At 35.7% G+C, this 27,966-nt stretch overlaps 3 protein-coding genes across 3 annotated transcripts; all 3 read right to left on the bottom strand.

Annotated features, from left to right (window-relative positions):
- Nucleotides 1-981: 981 nt before the first annotated feature.
- On the bottom strand, nt 982-8,468 carry LOC117408924 (carbohydrate sulfotransferase 14-like). The gene is made up of 2 exons (XM_058997766.1): nt 8,044-8,468; nt 982-4,916 (listed from the first exon to the last, which is right to left on the bottom strand). The coding sequence occupies exons 1-2, from the start codon at nt 8,305-8,307 to the stop codon at nt 4,098-4,100; spliced, it is 1,083 nt and encodes a 360-aa protein (XP_058853749.1). The 5' UTR covers nt 8,308-8,468; the 3' UTR covers nt 982-4,097.
- Nucleotides 8,469-10,266: 1,798 nt separating this feature from the next.
- Nucleotides 10,267-17,766, bottom strand: LOC131699813 (carbohydrate sulfotransferase 14-like). The gene is made up of 2 exons (XM_058997767.1): nt 17,339-17,766; nt 10,267-14,197 (listed from the first exon to the last, which is right to left on the bottom strand). Exons 1-2 carry the CDS (start codon nt 17,600-17,602, stop codon nt 13,379-13,381), a joined length of 1,083 nt encoding a protein of 360 aa, XP_058853750.1. The 5' UTR covers nt 17,603-17,766; the 3' UTR covers nt 10,267-13,378.
- Nucleotides 17,767-19,561: 1,795 nt separating this feature from the next.
- LOC117964072 (carbohydrate sulfotransferase 14-like) lies at nt 19,562-25,953 on the bottom strand. Its single transcript, XM_034906367.2, has 2 exons — nt 25,529-25,953; nt 19,562-23,499 (listed from the first exon to the last, which is right to left on the bottom strand). The coding sequence occupies exons 1-2, from the start codon at nt 25,790-25,792 to the stop codon at nt 22,681-22,683; spliced, it is 1,083 nt and encodes a 360-aa protein (XP_034762258.1). The 5' UTR covers nt 25,793-25,953; the 3' UTR covers nt 19,562-22,680.
- Between the last annotated feature and the right edge of the window lie 2,013 nt (nt 25,954-27,966).

The following is a 27,966-nucleotide window of genomic DNA, read 5'->3' on the forward strand; positions in this document are numbered from 1 at the left end:
CCAGACCCTTATCTCTCCCTACACCCCCACTCGACCTCTCCGCTCCGCCTGCACTAGAAGACTAGCTCTACCTCCGCTACGCTCCCCTGCCTCCAGAGCCCGCTCCTTCTCCACCCTTGCTCCGCAGTGGTGGAATGACCTTCCTACAGATGTCAGGACTGCCCAGTCCCTGACCACATTCCGGCGCCTCCTTAAGACTCACCTCTTCAAACAGCACCTGTAGAACTCCTCTGTTTGTATCCTGGGACACTATCACCCTTCATGTAAATGTGCTTTATTTTGCTCTTATCTGCCCCCTATTTTACTGCATTTAATCCTGTACTTCAGAATACTGTAATCTGCCAAGTGTTTAATCTGTAGTACTTTGTATTTAATCATATCCTGATGTAACTATCACTATTTAATCATATCCTGATGTAACTATCACTATTATCTGCTGTATTATTGAATTGTGGTTTGTCACACTTGTACTTTGCTTGAACAAAAGTTATTGTATTTCTTGCTCTTATTGGATTACTTGTATTGTCACATTTGAAATGTATTTGCTTACGATTCTAAGTCGCCCTGGATAAGGGCGTCTGCTAAGAAATAAATAATAATAATAATAATATTAGTCCAAATTCAGCTGTTCTTGTAAAACCTTATGTCCCATATCAGATTAAGAGTTCTCTTTTGAGATAAGAATTGTACTATGGGTCTTCCATTATTGAGACATGCCCAGCATAAACTCTGGAAAGATGTATAGGTCTGGCTGAAGTCCAATCGAGCACATTGGTCTGCCTGAGCAGAAACTGAAATATTAAAGCAGAAAAAGGAATAGTGTTGGCTTCTTTCTTCAGTTCTTGTGTTTTGACAGAAGCTGAGCACAATGAATAGGTACAGGACTGGCCAGGTATCAACAATTTCACGGTAACATATATTCATGATTTTTTAACTCCAAATACTATTTTTTGAGTAACTTTAATACATGTAAAACATACATAACATTTTAAAACAGCAGTCTTTATTAAAGTATACAAAATGAAGTCTGTATATACAACCAGCTCTTCCATAGATTGTCAAACAGTCACAATTTAGCATGTCCTAACTCCAACTGCCCCTTGTTAAATCAGCGATTGTAACATACTGATTAAATTATAGAGTATTAAAGAAATATTTAACCTATCTAGCCAACTTTAGAAAACTAACCAGTAATTAGCTGTACCAGCTACATTATGCATAAAACAAACAGTGAATTTTACCAAAGAAAATTGTATGAAACCCTGTACAGAAATACCATTTTATAAATGTTCTATATACATGTACATATAGGACTATTATTATTATTATTATTATTATTATTATTATTATTTAGGGCTGCAACGAAGGGTACGTTTTGACCTTCGAGGGTTCCAAACACATTACCGAAGGAAGGTTCGAACATACAATGATACTAATTTGCATAATTTACTGGTGACATCACCATAGCTAGTTGTTTATATTTGATTGAAAATCTTATTTTTATATAAATGGAATAAAACATTCACATGTAGTTTAAAAATACATTCTATAGAACAATAATCATGTTTTTATAATAATTGTTACAACATATCACATTATACATTATTTAACATTATACAGATATCACATTATTTTTACATACAATTACCCATTTATACAGTTGGGTTTTTACTGGAGCAATCTAGGTAAAGTACCTTGCTCAAGGGTACAGCAGCAGTGTCCCCCACTTGGGATTGAACCCACAACCCTCCGGTCAAGAGTCCAGAGCCCTAACCACTACTCTACACTGCTGCCAATTAAAAGAACTCCAGCGGACTTTGGCAAAACAAAGCTTTATTTAACAGTCACCGTTCCAAGCAGGTTAACGGTCACGGTCACGGTCACATTTTACTACTATTAAAAAGAATAATAATAATAATATGAACCTACGCTTGTCAAGTGACCCCGGAGATTGGTTGTGCCTCGATGATACACCAGCAGTTGCTTGCACAGTTTGCATTCAACTTTTTTTTTGGTCATCTGGGCATTTAACAAAAAATCCCAAACAGCAGAGGGGTTTCTTTCAATACAGCTTACGCTGTACAATGCTTTGCTGTCGGGATGGCGGATGAAGAAATTAAAGATCTTCCTCTGGATAACACGAGCAGGAAGGGGGAGGGGCGGACAGTGCTCATTTTTTTAAATTAAAATTATTAGTGTTAGCGTATATTTTGTATGTTTCAAACATATTCTACCATAGCACTTCTCTTACACTGTACTCTAGGTATTCAGTGTATATTTTACTGAAGCAATACACACACACAGTACTTTGACATATACCCTGATCCACACAAGGCAGCTGTGCCATATATGTATAACGATTTGGCACTTTTGTTGAAGAATTATACAATTCAAAAGATCGAATTTTGCACGTGAGCGGCATTTAATGTGTGATTTATAAATCACACATTCAATTTATAAATTTAATGTTTCACTCATTTAATATTTTTATATTTTACTTCCAATATTTTAAGTCATATTTTAACCTCGGTGTGTTATTCAAAGCGCGTACCATATAGATCCACTTAAACACAAACAATGGTAAACATAAAAGCATAACGTGTAAATTAGCACAAAAATATAATCTATTTTAATAGTATAAAAAAACAATCATAATCGATTACCATTTCTCCAGAAGCTCCATGAAAAGTGTGTGTATACAACATCTAAAAAACAATTCTATTTAAATTAACCTTAAAACACAGTGACAAGATTACATTTTTACTTTCATTCACTTGTATATTGTTGGCAGGAAACAAAACATGTCCAGAACCAAAAACCTTTATTTTTTTTATTAAAAATCAAAGCCGTTGTCTGATACAATACTAGTTCCCAGCGTCGCTCCCCTTCACAACGGCGCTTGTGCATTCACGTGAAAAAATAAAGACTTAATTTCCCAGTGAAAGCTATGTGTCTCTATATATACTGTTGTGCTGGGATTCAATTACTAATTAATTATTCACTTGAATCCCAGCACGTGAATTCATTACGTGCAACCCCGTGCTCATATATTACATTTAACCAGCACGTGAAGTGATTTGTGCCCTCCTCGTGCCTAAATATAAATCTACACTTTTAACTCACACGTGAAACACAGACCCGTTTATATCCCGTGTACCAATGACTATACACCAACATTAACACACGCAACATACAACACATAATATGCACACAGGGGCGGGGCACATTGCCACATAGCTACATGTTTTTCTTTTCCAATGCGTTACAGTGATTTACTGTGGTGTGAATTGAGCCGTGAAACAAACAGATAGGAATGTGTCATAACTTTTAGTTTTGAACTTGATCAATTCAGTACTACTGCTACGCCCATGGTTTCACTACCATAAATCTCTGTGTGATTAGGATCGTAATATTGTTCAACGTGACTGCTGTAATACTAATAGCAGTCTGTGTGAGGAGTACTTTTTGTGTTCTAATACAGACGTTAAAAATAGTCCTTAAAAAGATTTCTATTTATTTTCCATGATTGCATTTATTTAACAAACTCGAACAGTGAATTATTTTCACTGATTCAGCCCTTCTCATTGTTTATCCCTTACAGAATACCCCGCCTCATTTATAACCCAGCTACAGAAACCGTCCCCCCGCCACCCATTCCCCCACTTTTGAAACCAAAGTTACGCCACTGCCTGTACTGACAATTAGTTTCACATTTTCCCTTCAAATATGTAAATCTCAAGCTTAATGCTCTACTGCCAAATGCATTTTTTTCGTACAGCACTTAATTCCACGTTAATATTTTATAAGACCTGAAAAGAGATACACAACAATGCAGGAAGTTGGTCTGTCGTTAATTTATGCAAGACGTATTTAGAGTGATCACGTAGAAGAACAAGTCAGGTTTACTTAAAGGGGAAAACCATAGAAAGGGAAACATATCTTTGCGGAAAATATGCAAAAATAATTTGATAATATATTTTACTGTTAAGTTGCGTTTAAATGTATAATACAAATTTTAAACAAAAATATTTTTAATCCACGTTTACGGTTTAAATGTTTAAACCCTTACAGCCCTACAATATATGCTCCCATCTACGTTAATGTCTGCAAAATTCACTTGTTATATTGGGAAGAGTATAAGTATATAATGAAAAGTCTAAAATATATTTTGGTAACAGGTCTCCTAAAAGCTTCTGTGGTGTGTTACACAGGTAGTAATGCAGAGTTTGTTTGGTGATTGGTTTATACCATGTTTGTCTTTCTGGAAACTGAATGTGGGCAGGTGCCCCAATTTGCTGAAGAACATGCTGGGCATCCTGGTGAAGTCTTTCATAAGATCCGATAAAATCATATGTTACAGCACATGGCTGGCATAAATTGTAAATGGGCATCCAGTGCTCATTCATTTTCTCCACATCCTCATCGAGCAAGTAGTGTAGAAATTCAGCAAATGTAACATCATCTCCATTAGTTTTCCCAGGATTCTTTCTGTACCTTTTGACTATCTCTACACCATACCTCTTCTGGTAAGCTTCAATCTCTCCAAACTTGTTCCTGTAGGCTGACAAAAGGCGTTCCATGGGGTCTCTCACGAACATAAATTTAAAGTATGTTTTTAACCTGTACTTGATTTCCTCTGGTTTCAAGTCTGCAAGAAAGACCAAGTCATTCTTGTGATCCATCTTTATGTTTACACCCACATTCTCCAAAGCCCCATTAAGGACTTTCATAACTCGTTTCCAGTTGGAGCAGGCAACTTTGGGCACATAACAGTACAGGAACTTGTGCTTGTCGCTGACTAAAATATGCTGAAGAACAGTCCTCCTTTGTATTGGAGGAAGTGACCAAATGCTGTGGGGCATGTTCTTCTGACCGCACATGGTGCGGATAGTACGATTGCGTATTTCTTGAACAATCTGAAAGAAAATAAAGTAGGTTTAGTAACAGTAAAATACATGTAAACCTAAAAATAGTAGTATCTTGTTTCATACACATTCCATTCTGACACTATTGCTTTTAGCATTTGCCAATTTAAAAGACCCCAGATAAACATCCAAATTACTGTCCTGTATTTACAATTGAAGAAATATTTTGAACAGAAAAGCTCTTACAGCGTAAAACACCAAGGTTACACTGAGTCTAATCTTTAAAGTTTTAGCTTACTATGCGCACAGTTGGCAGTACCTGTATAGAAAATGAACAGGAACTTGTTAACCTCATTGAATAACGAGCAGGTAATTCTCACAATGACTACACCCATCAGCACCTCATATACGAAAGAAAATGCAATCACACGCAGCAAGCCTAGTACAACAAAAATACACATTATCAATAGACTTGACTGTAACAAAAAAACAGTGTCCTTTATATCCAATCGTAGAAAAAGTCCACAATCGAGTAATCAAAAAAAAAAAGAAAAAAGAATGTCTCGAAATATGACGAAAAAAAACTCCAGCAAAAAATTATCCAAAAAAAACAAAAAACATTCCAAGACAAAAACCAAACCGCCTACGTTAATCCAGCCAGCAACTACAAATAAAAAATAAATCAGTTGGATCTCATCCAATGTTGAAGAAACAGGATGATTGTTTTTAAACCTCAGCAAGATCCCGCTGCTGCATAATCCCCAGAGCAGGATAAGGAGGTCAGTTCCTGAATCTCCACAGCCAGACGAGCTGCTTCACTGTAGCGTTAATGGTAGTACTGCTGAACTTAATTTAGAAGAAACACTTTGTCTACAAAACGACTACTAAAAGAACCAACCGCAGTTACATATAAAGCAAACTGGCTAAAAAGCTTTAAGTAACTTCCATATGACAAACAATGCGGTCAAGCCACAACACTGAGCTGGAAGATGACGTCCACAGGAACAGCCGACAGGTAGGGAAAGCAAGCCGGTCCCCTAAACCCCATCGCCCTCAGAATATACAGGCACGGAAAAGGGAGTGACACCTATACGTAGGGACCTACCTAAATCGCGATTTCGCGGATTTCGCGAAAAATCGTGAAATTGAGGGGTCACCGCAAAATTCACCTCTTAGGGGCCAATGCATACAAACAAGTACAGAGAGGAAAAAAAAGGTAAAAACACCTGTACCAATCAGCAGCTACACTGACATCTGTGTCATCCAATGGAAGCACCGAAAGTTTTTTTTGCTCTTGTTTGATTGGGTAATTCAGACGACTCTGTCCAACCCCTCACTCCCCCCCCCCCCCAAAAACAACTCAGAACTCGGGGGAAAAAACTGATGCCTGATGACTGACTCGAGGAGGGTTGAGGATTGACTAGAGGAAGAGGGTTAGGATTGACTCGAGGAGGGGTGACGATTGACTCGAGGAGGGGTGAGGTCTGAGGATGTCCTAAAATGGACACTGTTATGCCGTCATGTTCAATTAGGTGTACAATCAAACTTCTGCCGTTTTTTATTATGTTTTTATTATTATTATTATTATTATTATTATTATTATTATTATTATTATTATTATTATTATAACACTGGGTATAGAGCACTGAACTTAACGCCTGGCCAGGCTTTCTGTTGTACAATTAAGTACAGTAGGTGACAAGCTTATTGTGACACTTCTTTATGTGGGCACTACCACACTATATTTGAAGAAGATTCTGCTAAAACATTCTTGATTTGTTTTGTTTAGCTTTTACATAATTATTTATGTTCAGAACCTCCAGATCCTCATAAGACTGCACTTGCCTGTATTTTTCTTTCTGAGCAAATGTGCTATGAAGGACACTTTACAAGTGCTATCTTTAGCTGTAAGCACTTTAACGTAACACCACAATTTGCAGTAGCAAGAGAGAAGCACACAATCTAAATAAATAATGTAATATTATAATTTAAAAAAAAAACCCAACATGTGTTTTAATTAAGGTACTAATTTGGACGATTGTGCCATGACACCCTGTGTCCAAACCACAGAAGTCTGCACTTAGATTGAGCAACAGCTGAAAATAATTAACATTTAAATTGAATAGCTACAGACCTCAATTTATTATGCAAAGTTATGGGAGGGGTGACATTTGTTGCAAGATATACTTTAAAAACTATTGTGAAGCTGTGTCAATATAAACCCTGCCAGATATTTCGTCTTTTTGATCACGCTGCACATTCCCTGCCTTACCCAGACAGGAGAATACATGCGTACTGTATCAATGCATTGTACCACCACCACCATAGGATCACTGCTTTAGACCACAGCATCGTCTAAGTTCAAAACAAATATACTATTTGATTAAACGTATGCATATAGTTGGTACTGTCTATTTACAAAATAAAAACAGGACAAGGGGTTCTGAGGAATTTCCGAGGAGCACTTTGTACGTGCTGTAAAATTGTCGAACTCCCTCTTTTTTTGTTTGATTGAAAATCCAAACTGTAAAAAACGTCTATGTACTAGCCAAGCGTGTATTATAACATTTCATTTTTTGAATCTCTACTCACATTTGGCATGTTTAGTTTTAACATAAAAATGTATTTCTTGCAAAATGCTCACAATCGAGCAAAGTGATTTTGGAAAAAGACAGATATTTTCCTTGCTGACAGTTAGCAGAAGCGTGTCTGTACAGTTCTTACTGAAGAGAGGCAAAGATAGGCAGCTTGTGTGCCTGCAGATTAAACTTTGGAATGTAAAACAAACTGGTTTATTTGGGGTTTTGTTTGAGATGAAGCAAAGTTCGATGTATAACTACAGAAGACTATAATTAACAAGCAACCATCATTTAGTATGTCAATCATAAATGATGGTGAAACAACTGCAGATTTACTTTGGAGTTTTCACGAACGAGCGTGGTTACACGTAGTAGGTTACTATGTCAAATTTGTATCTTTTTTAGAACATTCTTGAGTCATAGCTGATCCGTTTTTTTTGTTTTTGTTTTTTCTAGTGATAAAGTGGTACAACGTAATGCATGATTGGCATATACAATAACATGCATTAAGTAGTTAACTATCTGAAAGTACAGAAACCAGAAAAGTTACGGTGTCGTGTTACAATAGAATTGCAATGAGGTGCCTATTACTTTCTTACCTGGTATTCTGTATCCACGATTGGATCTTGACCACTTGCGTTCCTTATGAAGTCAGATTTTACCCCAATACCCCGGGGTGGCGGGGTCTCCATGTGGTTGAGCATCCCCTTTTCAATCATCAAGAAGAGACCACCAGACGCTACAATCACGGCGAACGTCAGCACCGATGGTATAACTACTAAATGCCTTCTTAGGGAGACTGTATTTACAGGTGGCCTCAAATTAACCAAAGAACCGCTTCTTGCTATATTACTCTGTGCCATTCCAATGTCCAGCCTGCGAGGTAATATTGTAGTTAGTTATTTAATAGTACGGTACAAAAATAGTGTAACGTGCACTAAAACGTTTCTACTAATATAGCTCAGTCTCCAACTTCCAACAGCGTATGCTTGCAAGACGAATGTCACACGCCGCACACCGCAAGTCTGGTACCCTTATAACTCCGTCTAACTCCACCTCTACTGATCCCACCCATGTGAAGTCTTTTTTTTTGTCTACGGAATCTACTTTTCTCTGTATTGTCAATGTCGTTACATGTAACAGGCCCATTTTATTTATGTTTTTCAAATAATGAATACACCGGCATTGCGTTCTAAATAAACCATTTGATCATCATTACGTTTATAAAGGCAGTATTAATTAATGCGCTTAAGTTTCCATATAATATATACAAAAGCATTAATCGTTGTGGTATGTAATGTATGTAAAAAAAAGACAATCTGCAAGCATTGTTGGGAACTCATACGGAAAGAACATATATTAAAAGCAATATATGTTCAACTTTTTTATGTTGCTTTTGTATGTGTATTTATATATGTTCATAAATAAACCATATGTGGTTTTGGCACAAAATTGGCCCCTTTTTGTAGTATGTACAATATAAGGATTTTATGTGTTTGTATATGTAATATACATTGCTCCCCATATATGTTATTTGTTCTGCAAATATGTGTTTTTATAGTTTAAATATGCTTTTTTTAATCATTTAAATATGCTTTTATAATATAATTTAAATGGTTTTTTAAAATATAATTTTAATTGTTTTTTATACTTTAAATATGCTTTTTTACACGTTAAATATGCCTATTTTATACGTTAAATATGTGTTTCTTATACTTTGAATATGATTTGTTTTATAAGTTATTCAAGATGTTTTTTTATACTTTAATACTTTACATGTACTGTTTTTATAATGGAAATATACCCCTTCATTTTGTGAATGTTCTATACAAATCTACATATTTTCATATCCATGAACCAATGAAGAAAAACGTGAAAACATTAAAATACACGCAACATCTATAAATATAGTTGTCGTCAAAGGTTTACATATCCAGAGCCCGCTCCTTCTCCACCCTTGCTCCGCAGTGGTGGAATGACCTTCCTACAGATGTCAGGACTGCCCAGTCCCTGACCACATTCCGGCGCCTCCTTAAGACTCACCTCTTCAAACAGCACCTGTAGAACTCCTCTGTTTGTATCCTGGGACACTATCACCCTTCATGTAAATGTGCTTTATTTTGCTCTTATCTGCCCCCTATTTTACTGCATTTAATCCTGTACTTCAGAATACTGTAATCTGCCAAGTGTTTAATCTGTAGTACTTTGTATTTAATCATATCCTGATGTAACTATCACTATTTAATCATATCCTGATGTAACTATCACTATTATCTGCTGTATTATTGAATTGTGGTTTGTCACACTTGTACTTTGCTTGAACAAAAGTTATTGTATTTCTTGCTCTTATTGGATTACTTGTATTGTCACATTTGAAATGTATTTGCTTACGATTCTAAGTCGCCCTGGATAAGGGCGTCTGCTAAGAAATAAATAATAATAATAATAATATTAGTCCAAATTCAGCTGTTCTTGTAAAACCTTATGTCCCATATCAGATTAAGAGTTCTCTTTTGAGATAAGAATTGTACTATGGGTCTTCCATTATTGAGACATGCCCAGCATAAACTCTGGAAAGATGTATAGGTCTGGCTGAAGTCCAATCGAGCACATTGGTCTGCCTGAGCAGAAACTGAAATATTAAAGCAGAAAAAGGAATAGTGTTGGCTTCTTTCTTCAGTTCTTGTGTTTTGACAGAAGCTGAGCACAATGAATAGGTACAGGACTGGCCAGGTATCAACAATTTCACGGTAACATATATTCATGATTTTTTAACTCCAAATACTATTTTTTGAGTAACTTTAATACATGTAAAACATACATAACATTTTAAAACAGCAGTCTTTATTAAAGTATACAAAATGAAGTCTGTATATACAACCAGCTCTTCCATAGATTGTCAAACAGTCACAATTTAGCATGTCCTAACTCCAACTGCCCCTTGTTAAATCAGCGATTGTAACATACTGATTAAATTATAGAGTATTAAAGAAATATTTAACCTATCTAGCCAACTTTAGAAAACTAACCAGTAATTAGCTGTACCAGCTACATTATGCATAAAACAAACAGTGAATTTTACCAAAGAAAATTGTATGAAACCCTGTACAGAAATACCATTTTATAAATGTTCTATATACATGTACATATAGGACTATTATTATTATTATTATTATTATTATTATTATTATTTAGGGCTGCAACGAAGGGTACGTTTTGACCTTCGAGGGTTCCAAACACATTACCGAAGGAAGGTTCGAACATACAATGATACTAATTTGCATAATTTACTGGTGACATCACCATAGCTAGTTGTTTATATTTGATTGAAAATCTTATTTTTATATAAATGGAATAAAACATTCACATGTAGTTTAAAAATACATTCTATAGAACAATAATCATGTTTTTATAATAATTGTTACAACATATCACATTATACATTATTTAACATTATACAGATATCACATTATTTTTACATACAATTACCCATTTATACAGTTGGGTTTTTACTGGAGCAATCTAGGTAAAGTACCTTGCTCCAGGGTACAGCAGCAGTGTCCCCCACTTGGGATTGAACCCACAACCCTCCGGTCAAGAGTCCAGAGCCCTAACCACTACTCTACACTGCTGCCAATTAAAAGAACTCCAGCGGACTTTGGCAAAACAAAGCTTTATTTACAGTCACCGTTCCAAGCAGGTTAACGGTCACGGTCACGGTCACATTTTACTACTATTAAAAAGAATAATAATAATAATATGAACCTACGCTTGTCAAGTGACCCCGGAGATTGGTTGTGCCTCGATGATACACCAGCAGTTGCTTGCACAGTTTGCATTCAACTTTTTTTTTGGTCATCTGGGCATTTAACAAAAAATCCCAAACAGCAGAGGGGTTTCTTTCAATACAGCTTACGCTGTACAATGCTTTGCTGTCGGGATGGCGGATGAAGAAATTAAAGATCTTCCTCTGGATAACACGAGCAGGAAGGGGGAGGGGCGGACAGTGCTCATTTTTTTAAATTAAAATTATTAGTGTTAGCGTATATTTTGTATGTTTCAAACATATTCTACCATAGCACTTCTCTTACACTGTACTCTAGGTATTCAGTGTATATTTTACTGAAGCAATACACACACACAGTACTTTGACATATACCCTGATCCACACAAGGCAGCTGTGCCATATATGTATAACGATTTGGCACTTTTGTTGAAGAATTATACAATTCAAAAGATCGAATTTTGCACGTGAGCGGCATTTAATGTGTGATTTATAAATCACACATTCAATTTATAAATTTAATGTTTCACTCATTTAATATTTTTATATTTTACTTCCAATATTTTAAGTCATATTTTAACCTCGGTGTGTTATTCAAAGCGCGTACCATATAGATCCACTTAAACACAAACAATGGTAAACATAAAAGCATAACGTGTAAATTAGCACAAAAATATAATCTATTTTAATAGTATAAAAAAACAATCATAATCGATTACCATTTCTCCAGAAGCTCCATGAAAAGTGTGTGTATACAACATCTAAAAAACAATTCTATTTAAATTAACCTTAAAACACAGTGACAAGATTACATTTTTACTTTCATTCACTTGTATATTGTTGGCAGGAAACAAAACATGTCCAGAACCAAAAACCTTTATTTTTTTTATTAAAAATCAAAGCCGTTGTCTGATACAATACTAGTTCCCAGCGTCGCTCCCCTTCACAACGGCGCTTGTGCATTCACGTGAAAAAATAAAGACTTAATTTCCCAGTGAAAGCTATGTGTCTCTATATATACTGTTGTGCTGGGATTCAATTACTAATTAATTATTCACTTGAATCCCAGCACGTGAATTCATTACGTGCAACCCCGTGCTCATATATTACATTTAACCAGCACGTGAAGTGATTTGTGCCCTCCTCGTGCCTAAATATAAATCTACACTTTTAACTCACACGTGAAACACAGACCCGTTTATATCCCGTGTACCAATGACTATACACCAACATTAACACACGCAACATACAACACATAATATGCACACAGGGGCGGGGCACATTGCCACATAGCTACATGTTTTTCTTTTCCAATGCGTTACAGTGATTTACTGTGGTGTGAATTGAGCCGTGAAACAAACAGATAGGAATGTGTCATAACTTTTAGTTTTGAACTTGATCAATTCAGTACTACTGCTACGCCCATGGTTTCACTACCATAAATCTCTGTGTGATTAGGATCGTATTGTTCAACGTGACTGCTGTAATACTAATAGCAGTCTGTGTGAGGAGTACTTTTTGTGTTCTAATACAGACGTTAAAAATAGTCCTTAAAAAGATTTCTATTTATTTTCCATGATTGCATTTATTTAACAAACTCGAACAGTGAATTATTTTCACTGATTCAGCCCTTCTCATTGTTTATCCCTTACAGAATACCCCGCCTCATTTATAACCCAGCTACAGAAACCGTCCCCCCGCAACCCATTCCCCCACTTTTGAAACCAAAGTTACGCCACTGCCTGTACTGACAATTAGTTTCACATTTTCCCTTCAAATATGTAAATCTCAAGCTTAATGCTCTACTGCCAAATGCATTTTTTTCGTACAGCACTTAATTCCACGTTAATATTTTATAAGACCTGAAAAGAGATACACAACAATGCAGGAAGTTGGTCTGTCGTTAATTTATGCAAGACGTATTTAGAGTGATCACGTAGAAGAACAAGTCAGGTTTACTTAAAGGGGAAAACCATAGAAAGGGAAACATATCTTTGCGGAAAATATGCAAAAATAATTTGATAATATATTTTACTGTTAAGTTGCGTTTAAATGTATAATACAAATTTTAAACAAAAATATTTTTAATCCACGTTTACGGTTTAAATGTTTAAACCCTTACAGCCCTACAATATATGCTCCCATCTACGTTAATGTCTGCAAAATTCACTTGTTATATTGGGAAGAGTATAAGTATATAATGAAAAGTCTAAAATATATTTTGGTAACAGGTCTCCTAAAAGCTTCTGTGGTGTGTTACACAGGTAGTAATGCAGAGTTTGTTTGGTGATTGGTTTATACCATGTTTGTCTTTCTGGAAACTGAATGTGGGCAGGTGCCCCAATTTGCTGAAGAACATGCTGGGCATCCTGGTGAAGTCTTTCATAAGATCCGATAAAATCATATGTTACAGCACATGGCTGGCATAAATTGTAAATGGGCATCCAGTGCTCATTCATTTTCTCCACATCCTCATCGAGCAAGTAGTGTAGAAATTCAGCAAATGTAACATCATCTCCATTAGTTTTCCCAGGATTCTTTCTGTACCTTTTGACTATCTCTACACCATACCTCTTCTGGTAAGCTTCAATCTCTCCAAACTTGTTCCTGTAGGCTGACAAAAGGCGTTCCATGGGGTCTCTCACGAACATAAATTTAAAGTATGTTTTTAACCTGTACTTGATTTCCTCTGGTTTCAAGTCTGCAAGAAAGACCAAGTCATTCTTGTGATCCATCTTTATGTTTACACCCACATTCTCCAAAGCCCCATTAAGGACTTTCATAACTCGTTTCCAGTTGGAGCAGGCAACTTTGGGCACATAACAGTACAGGAACTTGTGCTTGTCGCTGACTAAAATATGCTGAAGAACAGTCCTCCTTTGTATTGGAGGAAGTGACCAAATGCTGTGGGGCATGTTCTTCTGACCGCACATGGTGCGGATAGTACGATTGCGTATTTCTTGAACAATCTGAAAGAAAATAAAGTAGGTTTAGTAACAGTAAAATACATGTAAACCTAAAAATAGTAGTATCTTGTTTCATACACATTCCATTCTGACACTATTGCTTTTAGCATTTGCCAATTTAAAAGACCCCAGATAAACATCCAAATTACTGTCCTGTATTTACAATTGAAGAAATATTTTGAACAGAAAAGCTCTTACAGCGTAAAACACCAAGGTTACACTGAGTCTAATCTTTAAAGTTTTAGCTTACTATGCGCACAGTTGGCAGTACCTGTATAGAAAATGAACAGGAACTTGTTAACCTCATTGAATAACGAGCAGGTAATTCTCACAATGACTACACCCATCAGCACCTCATATACGAAAGAAAATGCAATCACACGCAGCAAGCCTAGTACAACAAAAATACACATTATCAATAGACTTGACTAACAAAAAAACAGTGTCCTTTATATCCAATCGTAGAAAAAGTCCACAATCGAGTAATCAAAAAAAAAAAGAAAAAAGAATGTCTCGAAATATGACGAAAAAAAACTCCAGCAAAAAATTATCCAAAAAAAACAAAAAACATTCCAAGACAAAAACCAAACCGCCTACGTTAATCCAGCCAGCAACTACAAATAAAAAATAAATCAGTTGGATCTCATCCAATGTTGAAGAAACAGGATGATTGTTTTTAAACCTCAGCAAGATCCCGCTGCTGCATAATCCCCAGAGCAGGATAAGGAGGTCAGTTCCTGAATCTCCACAGCCAGACGAGCTGCTTCACTGTAGCGTTAATGGTAGTACTGCTGAACTTAATTTAGAAGAAACACTTTGTCTACAAAACGACTACTAAAAGAACCAACCGCAGTTACATATAAAGCAAACTGGCTAAAAAGCTTTAAGTAACTTCCATATGACAAACAATGCGGTCAAGCCACAACACTGAGCTGGAAGATGACGTCCACAGGAACAGCCGACAGGTAGGGAAAGCAAGCCGGTCGCCTAAACCCCATCGCCCTCAGAATATACAGGCACGGAAAAGGGAGTGACACCTATACGTAGGGACCTACCTAAATCGCGATTTCGCGGATTTCGCGAAAAATCGTGAAATTGAGGGGTCACCGCAAAATTCACCTCTTAGGGGCCAATGCATACAAACAAGTACAGAGAGGAAAAAAAAGGTAAAAACACCTGTACCAATCAGCAGCTACACTGACATCTGTGTCATCCAATGGAAGCACCGAAAGTTTTTTTTGCTCTTGTTTGATTGGGTAATTCAGACGACTCTGTCCAACCCCTCACTCCCCCCCCCCCCCCCCCCCCAAAAAACAACTCAGAACTCGGGGGAAAAAACTGATGCCTGATGACTGACTCGAGGAGGGTTGAGGATTGACTAGAGGAAGAGGGTTAGGATTGACTCGAGGAGGGGTGACGATTGACTCGAGGAGGGGTGAGGTCTGAGGATGTCCTAAAATGGACACTGTTATGCCGTCATGTTCAATTAGGTGTACAATCAAACTTCTGCCGTTTTTTATTATGTTTTTATTATTATTATTATTATTATTATTATTATTATTATTATTATTATTATTATTATTATTATTATTATAACACTGGGTATAGAGCACTGAACTTAACGCCTGGCCAGGCTTTCTGTTGTACAATTAAGTACAGTAGGTGACAAGCTTATTGTGACACTTCTTTATGTGGGCACTACCACACTATATTTGAAGAAGATTCTGCTAAAACATTCTTGATTTGTTTTGTTTAGCTTTTACATAATTATTTATGTTCAGAACCTCCAGATCCTCATAAGACTGCACTTGCCTGTATTTTTCTTTCTGAGCAAATGTGCTATGAAGGACACTTTACAAGTGCTATCTTTAGCTGTAAGCACTTAACGTAACACCACAATTTGCAGTAGCAAGAGAGAAGCACACAATCTAAATAAATAATGTAATATTATAATTTTAAAAAAAAACCCAACATGTGTTTTAATTAAGGTACTAATTTGGACGATTGTGCCATGACACCCTGTGTCCAAACCACAGAAGTCTGCACTTAGATTGAGCAACAGCTGAAAATAATTAACATTTAAATTGAATAGCTACAGACCTCAATTTATTATGCAAAGTTATGGGAGGGGTGACATTTGTTGCAAGATATACTTTAAAAACTATTGTGAAGCTGTGTCAATATAAACCCTGCCAGATATTTCGTCTTTTTGATCACGCTGCACATTCCCTGCCTTACCCAGACAGGAGAATACATGCGTACTGTATCAATGCATTGTACCACCACCACCATAGGATCACTGCTTTAGACCACAGCATCGTCTAAGTTCAAAACAAATATACTATTTGATTAAACGTATGCATATAGTTGGTACTGTCTATTTACAAAATAAAAACAGGACAAGGGGTTCTGAGGAATTTCCGAGGAGCACTTTGTACGTGCTGTAAAATTGTCGAACTCCCTCTTTTTTTGTTTGATTGAAAATCCAAACTGTAAAAAACGTCTATGTACTAGCCAAGCGTGTATTATAACATTTCATTTTTTGAATCTCTACTCACATTTGGCATGTTTAGTTTTAACATAAAAATGTATTTCTTGCAAAATGCTCACAATCGAGCAAAGTGATTTTGGAAAAAGACAGATATTTTCCTTGCTGACAGTTAGCAGAAGCGTGTCTGTACAGTTCTTACTGAAGAGAGGCAAAGATAGGCAGCTTGTGTGCCTGCAGATTAAACTTTGGAATGTAAAACAAACTGGTTTATTTGGGGTTTTGTTTGAGATGAAGCAAAGTTCGATGTATAACTACAGAAGACTATAATTAACAAGCAACCATCATTTAGTATGTCAATCATAAATGATGGTGAAACAACTGCAGATTTACTTTGGAGTTTTCACGAACGAGCGTGGTTACACGTAGTAGGTTACTATGTCAAATTTGTATCTTTTTTAGAACATTCTTGAGTCATAGCTGATCCGTTTTTTTTGTTTTTGTTTTTTCTAGTGATAAAGTGGTACAACGTAATGCATGATTGGCATATACAATAACATGCATTAAGGAGTTAACTATCTGAAAGTACAGAAACCAGAAAAGTTACGGTGTCGTGTTACAATAGAATTGCAATGAGGTGCCTATTACTTTCTTACCTGGTATTCTGTATCCACGATTGGATCTTGACCACTTGCGTTCCTTATGAAGTCAGATTTTACCCCAATACCCCGGGGTGGCGGGGTCTCCATGTGGTTGAGCATCCCCTTTTCAATCATCAAGAAGAGACCACCAGACGCTACAATCACGGCGAACGTCAGCACCGATGGTATAACTACTAAATGCCTTCTTAGGGAGACTGTATTTACAGGTGGCCTCAAATTAACCAAAGAACCGCTTCTTGCTATATTACTCTGTGCCATTCCAATGTCCAACCTGCGAGGTAATATTGTAGTTAGTTATTTAATAGTACGGTACAAAAATAGTGTAACGTGCACTAAAACGTTTCTACTAATATAGCTCAGTCTCCAACTTCCAACAGCGTATGCTTGCAAGACGAATGTCACACGCCGCACACCGCAAGTCTGGTACTCTTATAACTCCGTCTAACTCCACCTCTACTGATCCCACCCATGTGAAGTCTTTTTTTTTGTCTACGGAATCTACTTTTCTCTGTATTGTCAATGTCGTTACATGTAACAGGCCCATTTTATTTATGTTTTTCAAATAATGAATACACCGGCATTGCGTTCTAAATAAACCATTTGATCATCATTACGTTTATAAAGGCAGTATTAATTAATGCGCTTAAGTTTCCATATAATATATACAAAAGCATTAATCGTTGTGGTATGTAATGTATGTAAAAAAAAGACAATCTGCAAGCATTGTTGGGAACTCATACGGAAAGAACATATATTAAAAGCAATATATGTTCAACTTTTTTATGTTGCTTTTGTATGTGTATTTATATATGTTCATAAATAAACCATATGTGGTTTTGGCACAAAATTGGCCCCTTTTTGTAGTATGTACAATATAAGGATTTTATGTGTTTGTATATGTAATATACATTGCTCCCCATATATGTTATTTGTTCTGCAAATATGTGTTTTTATAGTTTAAATATGCTTTTTTTAATCATTTAAATATGCTTTTATAATATAATTTAAATGGTTTTTTAAAATATAATTTTAATTGTTTTTTATACTTTAAATATGCTTTTTTACACGTTAAATATGCCTATTTTATACGTTAAATATGTGTTTCTTATACTTTGAATATGATTTGTTTTATAAGTTATTCAAGATGTTTTTTTATACTTTAATACTTTACATGTACTGTTTTTATAATGGAAATATACCCCTTCATTTTGTGAATGTTCTATACAAATCTACATATTTTCATATCCATGAACCAATGAAGAAAAACGTGAAAACATTAAAATACACGCAACATCTATAAATATAGTTGTCGTCAAAGGTTTACATATCCAGAGCCCGCTCCTTCTCCACCCTTGCTCCGCAGTGGTGGAATGACCTTCCTACAGATGTCAGGACTGCCCAGTCCCTGACCACATTCCGGCGCCTCCTTAAGACTCACCTCTTCAAACAGCACCTGTAGAACTCCTCTGTTTGTATCCTGGGACACTATCACCCTTCATGTAAATGTGCTTTATTTTGCTCTTATCTGCCCCCTATTTTACTGCATTTAATCCTGTACTTCAGAATACTGTAATCTGCCAAGTGTTTAATCTGTAGTACTTTGTATTTAATCATATCCTGATGTAACTATCACTATTTAATCATATCCTGATGTAACTATCACTATTATCTGCTGTATTATTGAATTGTGGTTTGTCACACTTGTACTTTGCTTGAACAAAAGTTATTGTATTTCTTGCTCTTATTGGATTACTTGTATTGTCACATTTGAAATGTATTTGCTTACGATTCTAAGTCGCCCTGGATAAGGGCGTCTGCTAAGAAATAAATAATAATAATAATAATATTAGTCCAAATTCAGCTGTTCTTGTAAAACCTTATGTCCCATATCAGATTAAGAGTTCTCTTTTGAGATAAGAATTGTACTATGGGTCTTCCATTATTGAGACATGCCCAGCATAAACTCTGGAAAGATGTATAGGTCTGGCTGAAGTCCAATCGAGCACATTGGTCTGCCTGAGCAGAAACTGAAATATTAAAGCAGAAAAAGGAATAGTGTTGGCTTCTTTCTTCAGTTCTTGTGTTTTGACAGAAGCTGAGCACAATGAATAGGTACAGGACTGGCCAGGTATCAACAATTTCACGGTAACATATATTCATGATTTTTTAACTCCAAATACTATTTTTTGAGTAACTTTAATACATGTAAAACATACATAACATTTTAAAACAGCAGTCTTTATTAAAGTATACAAAATGAAGTCTGTATATACAACCAGCTCTTCCATAGATTGTCAAACAGTCACAATTTAGCATGTCCTAACTCCAACTGCCCCTTGTTAAATCAGCGATTGTAACATACTGATTAAATTATAGAGTATTAAAGAAATATTTAACCTATCTAGCCAACTTTAGAAAACTAACCAGTAATTAGCTGTACCAGCTACATTATGCATAAAACAAACAGTGAATTTTACCAAAGAAAATTGTATGAAACCCTGTACAGAAATACCATTTTATAAATGTTCTATATACATGTACATATAGGACTATTATTATTATTATTATTATTATTATTATTATTATTATTATTTAGGGCTGCAACGAAGGGTACGTTTTGACCTTCGAGGGTTCCAAACACATTACCGAAGGAAGGTTCGAACATACAATGATACTAATTTGCATAATTTACTGGTGACATCACCATAGCTAGTTGTTTATATTTGATTGAAAATCTTATTTTTATATAAATGGAATAAAACATTCACATGTAGTTTAAAAATACATTCTATAGAACAATAATCATGTTTTTATAATAATTGTTACAACATATCACATTATACATTATTTAACATTATACAGATATCACATTATTTTTACATACAATTACCCATTTATACAGTTGGGTTTTTACTGGAGCAATCTAGGTAAAGTACCTTGCTCCAGGGTACAGCAGCAGTGTCCCCCACTTGGGATTGAACCCACAACCCTCCGGTCAAGAGTCCAGAGCCCTAACCACTACTCTACACTGCTGCCAATTAAAAGAACTCCAGCGGACTTTGGCAAAACAAAGCTTTATTTAACAGTCACCGTTCCAAGCAGGTTAACGGTCACGGTCACGGTCACATTTTACTACTATTAAAAAGAATAATAATAATAATATGAACCTACGCTTGTCAAGTGACCCCGGAGATTGGTTGTGCCTCGATGATACACCAGCAGTTGCTTGCACAGTTTGCATTCAACTTTTTTTTTGGTCATCTGGGCATTTAACAAAAAATCCCAAACAGCAGAGGGGTTTCTTTCAATACAGCTTACGCTGTACAATGCTTTGCTGTCGGGATGGCGGATGAAGAAATTAAAGATCTTCCTCTGGATAACACGAGCAGGAAGGGGGAGGGGCGGACAGTGCTCATTTTTTTAAATTAAAATTATTAGTGTTAGCGTATATTTTGTATGTTTCAAACATATTCTACCATAGCACTTCTCTTACACTGTACTCTAGGTATTCAGTGTATATTTTACTGAAGCAATACACACACACAGTACTTTGACATATACCCTGATCCACACAAGGCAGCTGTGCCATATATGTATAACGATTTGGCACTTTTGTTGAAGAATTATACAATTCAAAAGATCGAATTTTGCACGTGAGCGGCATTTAATGTGTGATTTATAAATCACACATTCAATTTATAAATTTAATGTTTCACTCATTTAATATTTTTATATTTTACTTCCAATATTTTAAGTCATATTTTAACCTCGGTGTGTTATTCAAAGCGCGTACCATATAGATCCACTTAAACACAAACAATGGTAAACATAAAAGCATAACGTGTAAATTAGCACAAAAATATAATCTATTTTAATAGTATAAAAAAACAATCATAATCGATTACCATTTCTCCAGAAGCTCCATGAAAAGTGTGTGTATACAACATCTAAAAAACAATTCTATTTAAATTAACCTTAAAACACAGTGACAAGATTACATTTTTACTTTCATTCACTTGTATATTGTTGGCAGGAAACAAAACATGTCCAGAACCAAAAACCTTTATTTTTTTTATTAAAAATCAAAGCCGTTGTCTGATACAATACTAGTTCCCAGCGTCGCTCCCCTTCACAACGGCGCTTGTGCATTCACGTGAAAAAATAAAGACTTAATTTCCCAGTGAAAGCTATGTGTCTCTATATATACTGTTGTGCTGGGATTCAATTACTAATTAATTATTCACTTGAATCCCAGCACGTGAATTCATTACGTGCAACCCCGTGCTCATATATTACATTTAACCAGCACGTGAAGTGATTTGTGCCCTCCTCGTGCCTAAATATAAATCTACACTTTTAACTCACACGTGAAACACAGACCCGTTTATATCCCGTGTACCAATGACTATACACCAACATTAACACACGCAACATACAACACATAATATGCACACAGGGGCGGGGCACATTGCCACATAGCTACATGTTTTTCTTTTCCAATGCGTTACAGTGATTTACTGTGGTGTGAATTGAGCCGTGAAACAAACAGATAGGAATGTGTCATAACTTTTAGTTTTGAACTTGATCAATTCAGTACTACTGCTACGCCCATGGTTTCACTACCATAAATCTCTGTGTGATTAGGATCGTATTGTTCAACGTGACTGCTGTAATACTAATAGCAGTCTGTGTGAGGAGTACTTTTTGTGTTCTAATACAGACGTTAAAAATAGTCCTTAAAAAGATTTCTATTTATTTTCCATGATTGCATTTATTTAACAAACTCGAACAGTGAATTATTTTCACTGATTCAGCCCTTCTCATTGTTTATCCCTTACAGAATACCCCGCCTCATTTATAACCCAGCTACAGAAACCGTCCCCCCGCCACCCATTCCCCCACTTTTGAAACCAAAGCTACGCCACTGCCTGTACTGACAATTAGTTTCACATTTTCCCTTCAAATATGTAAATCTCAAGCTTAATGCTCTACTGCCAAATGCATTTTTTTCGTACAGCACTTAATTCCACGTTAATATTTTATAAGACCTGAAAAGAGATACACAACAATGCAGGAAGTTGGTCTGTCGTTAATTTATGCAAGACGTATTTAGAGTGATCACGTAGAAGAACAAGTCAGGTTTACTTAAAGGGGAAAACCATAGAAAGGGAAACATATCTTTGCGGAAAATATGCAAAAATAATTTGATAATATATTTTACTGTTAAGTTGCGTTTAAATGTATAATACAAATTTTAAACAAAAATATTTTTAATCCACGTTTACGGTTTAAATGTTTAAACCCTTACAGCCCTACAATATATGCTCCCATCTACGTTAATGTCTGCAAAATTCACTTGTTATATTGGGAAGAGTATAAGTATATAATGAAAAGTCTAAAATATATTTTGGCAACAGGTCTCCTAAAAGCTTCTGTGGTGTGTTACACAGGTAGTAATGCAGAGTTTGTTTGGTGATTGGTTTATACCATGTTTGTCTTTCTGGAAACTGAATGTGGGCAGGTGCCCCAATTTGCTGAAGAACATGCTGGGCATCCTGGTGAAGTCTTTCATAAGATCCGATAAAATCATATGTTACAGCACATGGCTGGCATAAATTGTAAATGGGCATCCAGTGCTCATTCATTTTCTCCACATCCTCATCGAGCAAGTAGTGTAGAAATTCAGCAAATGTAACATCATCTCCATTAGTTTTCCCAGGATTCTTTCTGTACCTTTTGACTATCTCTACACCATACCTCTTCTGGTAAGCTTCAATCTCTCCAAACTTGTTCCTGTAGGCTGACAAAAGGCGTTCCATGGGGTCTCTCACGAACATAAATTTAAAGTATGTTTTTAACCTGTACTTGATTTCCTCTGGTTTCAAGTCTGCAAGAAAGACCAAGTCATTCTTGTGATCCATCTTTATGTTTACACCCACATTCTCCAAAGCCCCATTAAGGACTTTCATAACTCGTTTCCAGTTGGAGCAGGCAACTTTGGGCACATAACAGTACAGGAACTTGTGCTTGTCGCTGACTAAAATATGCTGAAGAACAGTCCTCCTTTGTATTGGAGGAAGTGACCAAATGCTGTGGGGCATGTTCTTCTGACCGCACATGGTGCGGATAGTACGATTGCGTATTTCTTGAACAATCTGAAAGAAAATAAAGTAGGTTTAGTAACAGTAAAATACATGTAAACCTAAAAATAGTAGTATCTTGTTTCATACACATTCCATTCTGACACTATTGCTTTTAGCATTTGCCAATTTAAAAGACCCCAGATAAACATCCAAATTACTGTCCTGTATTTACAATTGAAGAAATATTTTGAACCCCCCCCCAAAAAACAACTCAGAACTCGGGGGAAAAAACTGATGCCTGATGACTGACTCGAGGAGGGTTGAGGATTGACTAGAGGAAGAGGGTTAGGATTGACTCGAGGAGGGGTGACGATTGACTCGAGGAGGGGTGAGGTCTGAGGATGTCCTAAAATGGACACTGTTATGCCGTCATGTTCAATTAGGTGTACAATCAAACTTCTGCCGTTTTTTATTATGTTTTTATTATTATTATTATTATTATTATTATTATTATTATTATTATTATTATTATTATTATTATTATTATTATAACACTGGGTATAGAGCACTGAACTTAACGCCTGGCCAGGCTTTCTGTTGTACAATTAAGTACAGTAGGTGACAAGCTTATTGTGACACTTCTTTATGTGGGCACTACCACACTATATTTGAAGAAGATTCTGCTAAAACATTCTTGATTTGTTTTGTTTAGCTTTTACATAATTATTTATGTTCAGAACCTCCAGATCCTCATAAGACTGCACTTGCCTGTATTTTTCTTTCTGAGCAAATGTGCTATGAAGGACACTTTACAAGTGCTATCTTTAGCTGTAAGCACTTTAACGTAACACCACAATTTGCAGTAGCAAGAGAGAAGCACACAATCTAAATAAATAATGTAATATTATAATTTTTAAAAAAAACCCAACATGTGTTTTAATTAAGGTACTAATTTGGACGATTGTGCCATGACACCCTGTGTCCAAACCACAGAAGTCTGCACTTAGATTGAGCAACAGCTGAAAATAATTAACATTTAAATTGAATAGCTACAGACCTCAATTTATTATGCAAAGTTATGGGAGGGGTGACATTTGTTGCAAGATATACTTTAAAAACTATTGTGAAGCTGTGTCAATATAAACCCTGCCAGATATTTCGTCTTTTTGATCACGCTGCACATTCCCTGCCTTACCCAGACAGGAGAATACATGCGTACTGTATCAATGCATTGTACCACCACCACCATAGGATCACTGCTTTAGACCACAGCATCGTCTAAGTTCAAAACAAATATACTATTTGATTAAACGTATGCATATAGTTGGTACTGTCTATTTACAAAATAAAAACAGGACAAGGGGTTCTGAGGAATTTCCGAGGAGCACTTTGTACGTGCTGTAAAATTGTCGAACTCCCTCTTTTTTTGTTTGATTGAAAATCCAAACTGTAAAAAACGTCTATGTACTAGCCAAGCGTGTATTATAACATTTCATTTTTTGAATCTCTACTCACATTTGGCATGTTTAGTTTTAACATAAAAATGTATTTCTTGCAAAATGCTCACAATCGAGCAAAGTGATTTTGGAAAAAGACAGATATTTTCCTTGCTGACAGTTAGCAGAAGCGTGTCTGTACAGTTCTTACTGAAGAGAGGCAAAGATAGGCAGCTTGTGTGCCTGCAGATTAAATTTTGGAATGTAAAACAAACTGGTTTATTTGGGGTTTTGTTTGAGATGAAGCAAAGTTCGATGTATAACTACAGAAGACTATAATTAACAAGCAACCATCATTTAGTATGTCAATCATAAATGATGGTGAAACAACTGCAGATTTACTTTGGAGTTTTCACGAACGAGCGTGGTTACACGTAGTAGGTTACTATGTCAAATTTGTATCTTTTTTAGAACATTCTTGAGTCATAGCTGATCCGTTTTTTTTGTTTTTGTTTTTTCTAGTGATAAAGTGGTACAACGTAATGCATGATTGGCATATACAATAACATGCATTAAGTAGTTAACTATCTGAAAGTACAGAAACCAGAAAAGTTACGGTGTCGTGTTACAATAGAATTGCAATGAGGTGCCTATTACTTTCTTACCTGGTATTCTGTATCCACGATTGGATCTTGACCACTTGCGTTCCTTATGAAGTCAGATTTTACCCCAATACCCCGGGGTGGCGGGGTCTCCATGTGGTTGAGCATCCCCTTTTCAATCATCAAGAAGAGACCACCAGACGCTACAATCACGGCGAACGTCAGCACCGATGGTATAACTACTAAATGCCTTCTTAGGGAGACTGTATTTACAGGTGGCCTCAAATTAACCAAAGAACCGCTTCTTGCTATATTACTCTGTGCCATTCCAATGTCCAGCCTGCGAGGTAATATTGTAGTTAGTTATTTAATAGTACGGTACAAAAATAGTGTAACGTGCACTAAAACGTTTCTACTAATATAGCTCAGTCTCCAACTTCCAACAGCGTATGCTTGCAAGACGAATGTCACACGCCGCACACCGCAAGTCTGGTACCCTTATAACTCCGTCTAACTCCACCTCTACTGATCCCACCCATGTGAAGTCTTTTTTTTTGTCTACGGAATCTACTTTTCTCTGTATTGTCAATGTCGTTACATGTAACAGGCCCATTTTATTTATGTTTTTCAAATAATGAATACACCGGCATTGCGTTCTAAATAAACCATTTGATCATCATTACGTTTATAAAGGCAGTATTAATTAATGCGCTTAAGTTTCCATATAATATATACAAAAGCATTAATCGTTGTGGTATGTAATGTATGTAAAAAAAAGACAATCTGCAAGCATTGTTGGGAACTCATACGGAAAGAACATATATTAAAAGCAATATATGTTCAACTTTTTTATGTTGCTTTTGTATGTGTATTTATATATGTTCATAAATAAACCATATGTGGTTTTGCCACAAAATTGGCCCCTTTTTGTAGTATGTACAATATAAGGATTTTATGTGTTTGTATATGTAATATACATTGCTCCCCATATATGTTATTTGTTCTGCAAATATGTGTTTTTATAGTTTAAATATGCTTTTTTTAATCATTTAAATATGCTTTTATAATATAATTTAAATGGTTTTTTAAAATATAATTTTAATTGTTTTTTATACTTTAAATATGCTTTTTTACACGTTAAATATGCCTATTTTATACGTTAAATATGTGTTTCTTATACTTTGAATATGATTTGTTTTATAAGTTATTCAAGATGTTTTTTTATACTTTAATACTTTACATGTACTGTTTTTATAATGGAAATATACCCCTTCATTTTGTGAATGTTCTATACAAATCTACATATTTTCATATCCATGAACCAATGAAGAAAAACGTGAAAACATTAAAATACACGCAACATCTATAAATATAGTTGTCGTCAAAGGTTTACATACCCCACACTGTAACCAGAAAATAGAATGCTACACTGACACTTCATATAAATATAATTCCTGATATTTCTCCTCCATAGAAAAGATAACACAAGATTTATACACAAAATGTTTGTTTATTTTCAACATTTATTGAAAAATAAGTAACATTTACATTACATTATGTAATGAGCTCATATGTAATATACTTAGTTTAGAACTACTATTACATTACATATGACTCATATCACTCGGCAAACTTTTTTTTTTTAAAGGATAAACAGTTTTTTTGAAGAAGAACAATTTTAAAAGAAAACAGTTTTTGAGAGTTCGGACCTTTACTCTTAAGGTCCTTCAAATCTTCACTCTGGTTTCATTCTGTGTCGTAGTTCATTTATTTTGCTGTTAATTGCACCACCAATTACACTCTTTGGGGTACAGGGAAACTTTTTCAAGGTAGCCCCTAAAAAACATTTATCACATAGATTTAATGACTTGCACATAGATATATAAAAATCTTTTTAAAAACGTACCACATATCTTTGAAAGACTGAACATATTAATGGCTTCCTTGTGGTTTGGGAAGTGCAAGCCTGACATGAATGTGTATTTAGAGCCTTTTGTAGAAGAGTGTCGTAGTTTCTGGTCAGATGAGTTCAATGGGTAGATCCACTTAGTGGTAATGACCGTATATCAAAGATATACACAACTTGTGCAGTCTGTGATTCTGTAGCTCGACCTCTAATGCAAAATATGATGCAGTTTAATGGGTACCAGGGGTGTGGATTTTGCAAAAATCCTGGTGTCACTGTTTCAAAAGGTAGAGGATTTGTCCGTGTATATCCTTATTGGAGAGAATCTACTTTGAGGAACTACATAGAAACAGTTGAATGTGCTGAACAAGCACTAGACTCTCAACAGCCAATCTGTGGTGTGAAAGGTCCAAGTGTTCTGTACAACATTCCAAAATTTGATATTGTGGAGAACTTTGCACCAGACTACATGCATTGTGTGCTACTAGGTGTAGTGAGACAAATGATGACCCTATGGTTGGATTCACAGTATCACACAGAAAGATATTACTTGGCAGCTCACATAGACAACCTAGATTTTAGACTTCTATCTATT

The sequence above is a fragment of the Acipenser ruthenus genome, chromosome 2 (genome assembly GCF_902713425.1).
Source record: "Acipenser ruthenus chromosome 2, fAciRut3.2 maternal haplotype, whole genome shotgun sequence".
Classification (NCBI taxonomy): domain Eukaryota; kingdom Metazoa; phylum Chordata; class Actinopteri; order Acipenseriformes; family Acipenseridae; genus Acipenser; species Acipenser ruthenus.